The sequence below is a fragment of the Felis catus genome, chromosome F1, assembly GCF_018350175.1.
Source record: "Felis catus isolate Fca126 chromosome F1, F.catus_Fca126_mat1.0, whole genome shotgun sequence".
NCBI lineage: Eukaryota > Metazoa > Chordata > Mammalia > Carnivora > Felidae > Felis > Felis catus.
In genome coordinates, this window is record NC_058384.1 from 13,836,132 (window position 1) to 13,847,700 (window position 11,569).

The following is an 11,569-nucleotide window of genomic DNA, read 5'->3' on the forward strand; positions in this document are numbered from 1 at the left end:
AGTTAAAGTGAAATAATAAATCTCTAACAACGTTTTTCTAAAAGAATGTAATCAGGTTTTCGCTAAGGACCAAGCAAGCCTTTCTGGTTTATTCTTTGCATAATTATAGATTCAAAGCAGTAACAAAAGCATAGGAGAAATTCTCTTAACCATGAAGAAACATTCACAATGCTCCTGTTAAGTGACAGGCATTGTGCACCAAGAACCTTTGCCAATCTGGTCAAGTCTAGGGACCTCCTATCAGAGTAACATTTCTAAATGCATCAAAATAAAATACACAGCGGCACCTGGGTGGCTCAGTTGGTTGAGCATCCGACTTCAGCTCAGGTCATGACCTCACAGTTCGTGAGTTAGATCCCCGCATCAGGCTCTGTGCTGACAGCTCAGAGCCTGGAGCCTGCTCCGGATTCTGTGTCTCCCTCTCTCTCTGCCCCTCCCCTGCTTGTGCTCTCTCTCCCAAAAATAAATAAACATTAAAAAAAAAATTTTTTTAAATAATAAACTACACAGAATTGCAAAGCAAAGCAATTTATAATGCTATAAAATATTTTAAAAGTAAAATTTCTGATACACTAAGGTATGTGCTTTATTAACTCCTTAAACCACAAAATCTAGTGTCATACTCAACATCTACCATGATTTTGAATTAGTAACAAGCATAAACAATATTTCAAGATATCTATTTTTGTTTTTTAAATAATTTATTATTTTTTAATTTAAATCCAAGTTAGTTAACATATAGCGTAGTAATGATTTCAGGAACAGAATTTAGTGATTCATCACTTACATATAACACCCAGTGCTCTCCCAACAAGTGCGCAACTCCCTACCCAACACCCTGACAACAACCTTCAGTTTGTTCTCTGTATTTAAGAGTCTCTTGTGGTTTGTCTCCTTCTCTGTTTTTATATCATTTTTGCTTGCCTTCTCTTTTGTTCATCTGTTTTGTACCTTAATTCCACATATGAGTATATTTCAAGATATCTATGACTGTAATGTGATACAAAAATCTTAGTGGTTCCAATTGGTAATAAAATCACAGGTACAGCTAGTACTACTGACAGGGTTTACTTTTGTGGAGAGGGGTCTCCGTCTATAGTAGAAGGAAATGCTAAATTTGTTAGAGGTTAGTGGAAATAAAGATATAATTTTTTCCCCATCGAAGTCCACAGACCCTCTGAATTCTATTCATGGGTCCTCAAGGGTCCCCAGATTCAGAACTCCTGTTTTAAGTATTCCACCCTCTCCCATAAGGCGTGGATGGCCCTAAGGATATCATGAGTTCTGAGCAAAAAACAAACAACTACTTCTGTACCTGTTTGTCCCAGGCATGAAAAAAATCCTACTTTTTGGTAAGGTTGCTCTTACTGACTAGAATACAGGGGTTCTGCTTACTAACATGCACATACTTGCTTTGCCCAGGGTCCTGTACCATCCCTGAGAAGCCTGGAGTTAGATCAGACTTGAAAGGTCACCTGGGAAATAAAAATGTCTGTCCCTAGAAACTAGAGGTATGTGCCAGGCCCTCTGCCAATACGTTACTGCATCTGATTCTCACGGCAATCCCATGTTATTATTCCCAGCTTATACAGACTCATTTGTTCACTCACAAAAAGTATACTGGACGTTTATTGTATATCTCTTACTAAATTAAGTTGTGTGCCTTAAATATAAGCACAGCTGCTGTCTTCAGACTTTGTAGTATAGCAGGAAAGAAAGGCAGAAATAAATGATATGTTGTGATAAATGTTTTGAAAAGAACAAACAAGTGGCTATTTCAAAAGATAGGGCTGTCAGGGGGGATTTTTCCGGGGGGGGGTAACATTTAGGCTGAAACCAGAAATATGAGAAGGAATCAGTCATGCAAAAAGCGGCAAGAACAAAGGCTCTTAGGCAGGAAAGTTTAGTACGTGTGTGTATGCATATGTGTATTTAATTTCCTGATTTTTAAAAAAAGTTTTTTTTTAAGTAAGCTCTATGCCCAACATGGGGCTCAAGCTCATGACCCTGAGATCAAGAGTCGCATGCTCTACTGAATGAGCCAGCCAGGTGCTGTCCCTCTTAACCACTTTTTTATGTTTCTTTATATTTGGGGCGGGGGGATGGGCAGAGAGAGAGGGAAAAAGTGAATCTTAAGCAGGCTCCGCACAGTCAGTGTAGAGCCCAACATGGAGTTCTATCCCATGAACCCTGAAATCATGACCTGAGCTGAAATCAAGAGTTGGACACTTAACTGGTTGACTGAGCCACCCAGGGCCCCCCTCTTAACCATTTTAAAGTGTACAGTTCAGTAGTGTTAGCAATAGCCACATTACAACAGAGCTCTAAAACTCTATGTAAAACTAAAACTCTATGGCCACTGAACAACTCCCCACTTCCCTCTCTCTCAAAACCTTGGCAATGACAGTTCTACTTTCTGTTTCTAAGAATCTGACTACTTCAGATACCCCACTCAAGTGGAATCCTATAGTACTTGTCTTTTTGTGACTGGCTTATTTCACTTAGCACAACATCCTCAAACATTATCCATGTTGTAGCATCTGTCAAGATTTCATTCACTTTAAAGGGTGATTAGTATTCTACTGTATGTAAATAGCACATTTTCTTTATGCATTTGCCCATCGGTGGGTATTTGGGCTGCTTCACCTCTTAGCTATTGTGAATAGTGGGACACATGTGGCACCACTGGGTGGTGGAGAAGCCAGCAATGCCGTCAGGCAGCTAAGCCCAAATTGGGCTGTCTGCCCTCCATTTCCAGCTGCTGTCTCAGAAGGCCTTTTTGGGCTGGGATCCCTGCGCTCACGAGGCTCAGCAGGTGGCTGTGCATGGGCAGCCAGAAGCCAGGAGGAGGACAACCGTCTGGAGAGGCGGCAGAGGAGCAGGCTGTCCCGGCCACAGGTATGTGGATAAATCCCAGATGCAGCCTACTCCAGTGTGCACACTCGCCTAAAGGGAAAGCTAGAGGACGTCTAGACTTCAGGGCCGCCGCCTGGGGCAGTGTTCAACAAGAGACCCCTGGAGACCTGATTACTGGTAAGCCCCAAGGGGCCCCCACTGGCGGCCAGTCCAATGGGAGACTGACTGCTGCCTGTTGAGAGCAGCTCCCTGAGAAAGATTTGTGGTGGCTGGTGGGCTCTCTCGGGGCTGCAGGCTTGGCAGGTGGTCTGAGACCACCCTAAACTCCCCAGGCCTGGAGGGCCCAAACTGCCTTCCGCAAGCAAAATGGGTGCACACTGCGCCCCAGCCATCCACAGCCAAGGCAGAAGGGACGTGGACCTGGACCAGGCCCAGTGTCTGTGGAGAGGCCAGGTCGCCAGTGCAGGCTCTGAGGGGCGGGGAGGCACGTGCCTCATGCTCCTGGCAAACATAAACCTTCCCAAACATGCAGGTTCCTCCTGGGGGCAGAGGTAGAGGAATCTGGGCTTCACACCAGGGCAGGCACTACTTATAAAAGCCCCCAAAAGGAAACAATCCAAATACCAACAGCAGAATGGAGAAATGAATGTGGTACGGCCACACAATGACACTGCACAGCAATATAAGGTACAACTTAAACACGACACTATGGGTGATTCTCACGAACATCATGTTAATGAAAGAAATCAAAGAATATATTCTGTAAGATTCCATTTATACAAAAACCAAAAATGGGCAAAACTAAGCTGTGCTGGCTTAAGTTAGGATAGTTGTTATCCCTGAGAGGAGGATGAGTTACTGGAAGGACGAAAGAGGACTTTCTGGACTTCTGGAAATGTTCCGTGTTTGGTGCCCAAGAGTGGGTGTATTCAATTTAGGAAAATTCATCAAGCTACACACTTCTAACATGAGCATTTTTCATTTGAAAAGAAAAACAAATTTAAAGGACCCACCCCTCCTCCCTCCCCAACCTTTGTCTTCCTACCGTCAGGAATCAAGATGCTTTTGACCTTCTGCAGGAAAGGCTGGTCCACAAAAGCCGGCGGCGGACAACTCATCCCCAGTGTTGGGTCCTTACTGTCTACGTCAAACATGATGACGCTGTAGTGGGGCCGCACTGGGAAAGAGAAGCAAACAAGGCTCTGCCTCACACCACTTACACGCTTACACCGCATCTCCCCTGTGACCTGTGGGGGCCGCAGCGGCTCAGTTAGGATGACGTGGAGGCTGTGGTTCGCCTGTAAGGGCACTGATGTCACTGTCAGGGGAGTCGTTGTCAGTCAGGGGTTTACTGTGAGCACCCCACCTGAGAGGGCATTCATCTCATCTACTTCCACATTTGAAAGCACTTACCAAAGGCTTCCAAATAAATTAGTGGGACCCATCCTAGCATGATTGCTACTTGGTTGAGAGTCTATCTATATAGCAATTTTCAATCCCAACAGAACATTAGATTCACCCTGGGAACATCCTAAATACTTTGAGAACCTGGGCTCCATTCCTGACCAATTGAGTCAAAACCTTGGAGTGGGATGGAACAGGTGTGAGGGGAGATGGGAAGCTTCTGGTGTTTTTCTTCAACCTCCAGGTAATTCTAAAAACATTCAAGAAAGAAAGATTTTGCTAAATGGGTGAGAAAGTACTGATGATGAATCAGATGTACTCCTTGCTATGAAGAAAATGGTTTTTACAAGGAATAAGCCTGCAATGCTACTGACTGATTTTTAGCAAACTTTGAGACTATGATAATGATTATTCAATAAGTAATAAATCATGACGTAATGGGCACCTGGGTGGCTCAGTTGGTTAAGCGTCTGACTGCGGCTCAGGTCATGATCTCATGGTTCATGAGTTCAAGCCCCGCGTTGGGCTCTGTGCTAACAGCTCAGAGCCTGAAGCCTGCTTTGGATTCTGTGTGTGCCTCTCTCTCTGCCCCTATGTCTCTCTTTCCCTCTCTCTAAAATAAATAAAAATATTAAAAAAATAAAATTAAATTAATAAAATAAATCTTGACTTAGGACTCCTACAAGCCGGTTAGTATCTACAACACAGATCTCATTTTGGTTTCTTAAACATGTTGGCTCATCAAAGTCCAAGGACGACCACTGCCCACATTTGTAACACTGAGCCCTCCAACAATCTGGAAGGTGGCTGTTAGACATGATCGCCAGGCTGTTCAACACTGACCGACAGGCAGTCACAATGGCAACACATCACGCACGAAGTGCCTGCCAGGAGCCTAGCACGGTTTTAAGTGTTTCCCATGTATTGGCTAGGTTGGGCCTGGGCCCCCACACTGGCCCCAGACTCAGACAGGTAACCTGTGAAACTCTGATATAGTTGAGTTCAGTTTGCATGACCGTGAACGCACCATCTGTCCACCCAGCACCAAAGGACTCACCCCCGGCATCCTGATTTGCCACACCCTCTGGGAGCTACTCTAATCCAGCGAGAGCCAGAGTATCAGGTATGGAACGGGCAGACCAGGAAGGGTGGGTGGCCTAAGCTCCCCAGGTTCCCTTAAGCCTGGACCAGCCTGACTGACTTCTCCCTGAGGGACACACACTCCGGAAAGCACCAGTCACGGGAGCCTACGTGTAAAGTGGCAGAAGGACCGGAGGAGCGACTGCAGAACATTAACATGCCTTTTGTCCTCCGTCTGGGATACGAATCATTAGAGCAAAATGGAGCCTTCACTCCATCAGAATCCCTGCCGAGTGGCACCTATATCAGGGTTTCACATCCTCAGCACGACTGCCATCTGGGGCCAGACGATTCTTTGTCGTGGGTGGCCGTCCTGGGCACTGTAGGATGTTTAGCAGCATCTTCAGGCTCTACTCACGTGCTGCCTGGAGCAGCCCTACCCGGTGGTTACAACCACCAAACACCCGTCTGCAGACACTGCCCAGCGCCCTGCAGGTTTACAGTCACCGGGCTACACGAACGCTATCTCTGGCTTCACCTGCAGCTGAAAGATTTACAAAAACACCTCCTGACACACACCCCAAATCTTTTTCCCCTTCTGCTCACCTGACTACAGACGTTAGGTTCCATGGGAAGGTGAGGAAGTGGCAAGTACACAGGGTCAGAAGAGAATCAGGAGAGAAGCCCACTGATCTGTTAGCGCCACAAGGGCAGAAACGGTGTGGGGTTTTTCACTGTTGTTGTTTTTATTATTTATTTATTTACTAGGGCGAGAGAGAGAGAGTAGGGGAGGGAGAGAGGGAGATAGAGAATCTTTTTTTTTTAAATTTTTTTTTTTTCAACGTTTATTTATTTTTGGGACAGAGAGAGACAGAGCATGAACGGGGGAGGGGCAGAGAGAGAGGGAGACACAGAATCTGAAACAGGCTCCAGGCTCTGAGCTATCAGCCCAGAGCCCGACGCGGGGCTCGAACTCACGGACCGCGAGATCGTGACCTGGCTGAAGTCGGACACTTAACCGACTGCGCCACCCAGGCGCCCCGGGAGATAGAGAATCTTAAGTAAGCTCCACGCCTGGCGTAGAGCTCAATGTCGGGCTCGATCTCACAACCCTGACATCATGACCTGAGCCGAAATCAAGAGTCAGACGCTTAACCAACTGAGCCACCCAGGCGTCCCAGAAGTGAGTTCTCCTAGCACAGTACTGAGCATATGGCTAGCACTCTATATTTACTGAATCAATATGTCAACCAATGAATGAAGAAATGAACAGGTGAAAGACTGGGACGATCCTAACGCTGCTCTCTTACAGAGGAATTCTAGAAGCCCTTGCAGGTCTGCCAAACTTGGATTACTCTTCCCTCAACATCCCTCCGAATTCTCCAATTGCAGTACCTTCTCTTCCTGCCAGGCTGGTAATATAGTCCAGGCCATCTGCAATGTGGACCTTCATCCGGTCGCTCTGGGAGAAGCCAAACCATTGGGTGGCCACTTCCAACATGGAGGGGTCGATCTCCACAGCATCAATGCAGGACTTCGGGAAATGATCGTGGACAAACAGGGGGAGGCTGCCCCCGCCCAGGCCTACCACCAACAATGCCAGTGGGGTCTCTGCAATAAAGGAAGAAAGCATCATTTTACTATCTTCTCATGAACAGTTTTGTACCAGCCTCAGGGAGAGTAAAGAGGGCAGGGAGTCGAATCACTGGCTGTGCCCAGAGGATACAAGATTTAAAGGCCTAGCTTCTCTGTCTCATCCCAAAAACGCAGGAGCCAATTTGACATCTACATCTGAAAACTCAACCCTGGCCTCACAATCCTTCCTTTACTAGATCCAGAAGAGGAACCAGTACATGGTTCTTTGGGGACCCTTCAAGTCCCAAGGCACTCAGCTGACATCATACCAAGAGTCCCCACCATGAGCATTAGACTCCCCCTAGGAATTGGGAGGGACAACAGCCAACATCTTGCTCATGATCACAAGGCAGTGTAGATGCAATGCCCTCTGCCCAGCTTTCAACTTAAAGGCCACAACTGCCCTCTCAGACACATCAACCAAGTGAGGGCCATAAATCCAAGTTCCAGAAATCACAGGAAAACAAAGGCCCACATCCTAGTCCTAAGTACAGAGAAATCACAGAAAACACAGGGGGATAGAAGTAGACAAGAAACAAGAAAGAATCACCAAAAGGAGATGTTAAACATAGATTAATGTCTGAGGATTAAACATAAGAACTTACACTCTAGGGACACACATCAACACCAAGACGGGCCAAAAGTACAGGGTGTTTCAGTAACATATACTCAGGACATATACTCAGGACTGGGTGAAGACAGGACTGGGTGAAGACAGTGACAATCTAGACAGGAACATGAATATTTTTGCTACTGTGGTCAGATCCAAACCTGTTACTAGTAGTACAGCTATGATTATACTACCCACAATAAGGTTTTTTTTTGTTGTTAAGTAAAAATTCAAGAAAGAATTGCATCGGGTGCTCAAATAATGCATTACCGAAAGCCAGAAATTCTCCTAGTGCAAAGGTATTTCTGGAGTCATGATTCTTAAGTGTTCTACCTGGTTACAGGAGTAGATACATATGCAAACACTCACCAAACTGAAATACTTAAAATCTGTGTACTTCACCTATCTCATTGAATATATTTCATCGCCTTTTTAAATAAATGAACAAAAAAAAGTTAGACATCAACACACGCAGCCTTTTCCAGATTACAATTTGAGGGGAAAGTAACTGGACACTTACGAACTTAGAAGATGGTTGGAAAGAAGAAAGATAAGAATATATGTGCCTTTGCTGGTCTGTACTCACTGTTCTCAGACCACAAGACAGTGACGCTGATGACTTCTGTAACCTTACACGCCCCTACTGTCGGAGGCAGTGGCATATGAGAAACTATAATCCTTTTCTAACTGAGGGTCCCGATATCAGGGTTCTGGCCAGCAAAAACGTCAAAGATTGGCCATTCTATTAAATAACCTCCTGGGGCCGTTCCATAGATCACAAAATGTTTAATTCACTTTTTCTGAAAATGAGGTGAACATATAAAGATCCTCCAAACCATTATTGAAATGCAACTAAAAGGACTTTCCTTAAAAGCTAGAGGTAATACGCAGGAGGGGACTATAACTATGAAGAAGGAATCTGAACAGGGAAAAAAATAACATATCCAGAGGGAAAGCAACCATTCCAAGTGTGGACAGATTTCTCCCCCCAATTATTCTCATCTTTTTTCTCATTTTTCTAAAAAGGAGAAAAAATTAGGAGAAAAATACATTTTCCCCATAGACTTTTCCATTTCCCTTCCCAATCTTCACATCTATTTCTTTTTTTTAAAGACTTTATTTTTAACTAATCCCTACACCCAAAGTAGGGCTTCAACCACAAACCTGGTATCATGAGCCGCACATTCCACTGAGCCAGCCAGGCATCCCTCACATCCATTTCTTTGTAAAGACTTTCAAGAGTATTTACCAATCACCAGGGACCCCTTATATCGCAGAGATGCAGGTCCTGGAGAGAAGGTCACAAAAGAACTTCCCTACAGGATCTGCATCTCTGATGGACCAACAGCAAAGTCTCAGCAAAGTCTGCCAGGAAGAATCAAACACACATTCATCTGTAAACACAAGTCAGCCTAGTGAGCAGAAGCGCAGGCGAGAACCAGGGGTCTAGGTTCATCTTTTCAGATCTGTCACTACTGCAAAGAGCCTCCAGGCACCTTGGCTTTCCTATCAGGAAGGATAAATTCCTTACTATAAAGTGCCTACAAAAAAGTCACCTGTCAACTACCCTTCTGAGCAGGGTGGAACAAGACAGACAGTGTCAATGGACAACACATCACTCTTTTGGCAAAAACTTTCAGTTTCCTTACCAGTAAAATACCAGGCCAGCAATGGTAATGTCCTAAAAAAGAACCTGAGCTGTTTTGGCTCTTTTCCATTCTACACTCGATGATTCTAAAAAGCAAAATGGTCAAGGAGTGGTCAAGGCCTACACAAAGAGGGAAAAGAGAAACACAGTCTGTACAATCCACAGTAGAAAGAGCTGGAGCCTGCAAGGTGGACAGCATTTCCTCCGTGCCATCTATGAGGAGTCTCGAGGCCCCACACACACAGATGCTACCCTGGGTCTCAATCGTCTCAAGAAAAGCCACCGCTCACCTTCCTCTCACTGCCCGGGGCAAGAGAACATAAGCTCTGCCCACTTAGCTCGCAGCTGTTGACATGCCCTCCAGGAATAGACAGGGGCACAGACACTGGCCCTAGCTCCTTCCAAGACACCCTCCGCCTTCCTGGCTGCTAATACGACTTGTCTAGAGATCCGTGTATGCTGCTGCCGAAGCTCTGTTACCTGCTGCTGGGTGGGCATCCCGGCAGGGGCCAGCTCCAGGACTCTGGCTGACAGCTCGGCCTGGATGCTGTCCATGCCTTCGTACTGCTGACCTCGGTGAAGGGCCACTGTGATCAGCCTCCTGAAGCCCACTGATCCTTCAAAACTCCACCCAATGTCACCATCTCTGGAAAAGTTTGGTAAGAAGTGCATACGCTGGGACTAGATGGGCCTGAGTTTAAACTCCCATGTGACCACACACTACATGTATGTTCTTGGGCAAGAAACTGGATCTCAGAGCCTCAGTTTCCATGTCCTACAATGAATGAACCTGACAGAGTTTATTATGAGAATCCAACTCCTGAACACACACACACACACACACACACACACACACACACACAGACACACACACACACACGCAGCACCCAGCATGTCTGGCACATCCTCCACGAAGGTTAGTTTGCTCCCTTCCTTTTTTCCTACCTCCAGTACAATTCCATCTCTGTCCACCCCGTTGCTGCATTTACCACTTGTCACTTCCGGAACGTGCCCAAGGTTTACGCCTTGCTGCTCTTGTTGCTTATGGGCTGAGCACAGTGCCTGAAATTCAGTGTGCCCACAACAACGATTTGGCTAACAGATTCCTGTGTCAGTAAAGCCACAAGTACTGTCTGCTCTACACGGATGGACGGTGACAGAAAAGCACAAGGTCTCTCTAGGAGGCCATACCTAGGTTGCCCAACTAACGAAGTCACTGTCCCAATGAGGCTATTAGTTCAGGGGTGAGCTGGGCGCCGCATGTCTGTTATCCGAAAGCCTTTACGAGAACATTTTTAAATTGCCTACTTTGGGCCGGAATGACGCGGAGAAGCCTCAACACATGGGCCCAATTAGGGCCCTCACGCCTGTCTCCATCCACCAGGGGTAAAGTTATCATCTGCCACGTTCCCGAGCACACACTCAGGACCGCCAGGCCGCGCGTACCTTCTCCCTGGGTTTGATGTATTTGTGCAGCACGCCGCACAGTTCCAGGTAGGTTCCGTACCACTCGAAAGCTTTCTTTCCTCGCTGCTGGAAGAACTTCTCCCAATAGTCCACGGAGCCGAACTCCTTGGAGCTCTTAGGTAAGAGGTTCATATTCTCACTGTCCGACCAGGCTCCTCTCTCCTAGTGCCTGTAAGGTACCATCGGATGGACTTCCACGCACGCTGGTCCCGGCACCCTCGGTGGAATCTTTCCACGACTAATAACCACATTGATTTCTCCCCCGCTCAAACCCCAAGGAGACGACGCTTACACGCCACCCCCACGCACGACGTACTGAACCAAAAACACGCTCAGCCCTCCTGCCGGCTGCCAGCCCCAACCCCACGTGCGGAGCCCCTAACACTTGCCCACAGATGGGCTTCAGAACGGGCAAGCACATCCGGGTGCGCAGCGTCGCGATTGGTCGGCCACCCGGGCCATCCCAGCGTCTCATTGGTCACTGCTTTTGGTTCCTGGCACCTCATTGGTTGCGAGTTGCACGCCGCACGCCTGCGGCAGCGCCGCAGTCGCCCAGCGTTTACCTACGCGAGGCAGCAGGGGGCGTGGCCGCGGGTGTGAGTCCCGGTGGAGGCGGTGTCGGGGCCTCGGCGGCGGGTTTGCGTCCGAGCGCCGCGTGGGGGCAGCCTTCCTGGGTCCCGGCTTCTCCGCCGCCTCTGAGAGCGCGCGCGTTCCGGGTTGTGTGTTCGCCTTCTCTCCGAGCCGGCCCGGTGGCCACTTCTGATGTTGAAGGGCCGAGCCGCCTGACCGAGGGGACGCGAGGAAGAGGAGGCCCCGGAAAAAAAAGAAAAAAACCCAAAGAGGAGGCCCCAGGAGCTTAGAGGGAGTGA

General features: G+C 47.3%; 1 protein-coding gene across 1 annotated transcript in view; it reads right to left on the reverse strand.

Annotated features, from left to right (window-relative positions):
* The window catches only part of VAMP4 (vesicle associated membrane protein 4), a 47,525-nt gene extending 36,404 nt beyond the window's left edge, over positions 1-11,121 (reverse strand). The window contains exons 1-3 of the mRNA XM_006942702.5: positions 10,680-11,121; positions 6,736-6,951; positions 3,902-4,033 (exon numbers count right to left, since the gene is read on the reverse strand). Coding sequence (XP_006942764.2) covers positions 3,902-4,033; positions 6,736-6,841 — 238 coding nt within the window. The 5' untranslated portion in view covers positions 6,842-6,951; positions 10,680-11,121. The remainder of the gene's footprint in view (positions 1-3,901; positions 4,034-6,735; positions 6,952-10,679) is intronic.
* Between the last annotated feature and the right edge of the window lie 448 nt (positions 11,122-11,569).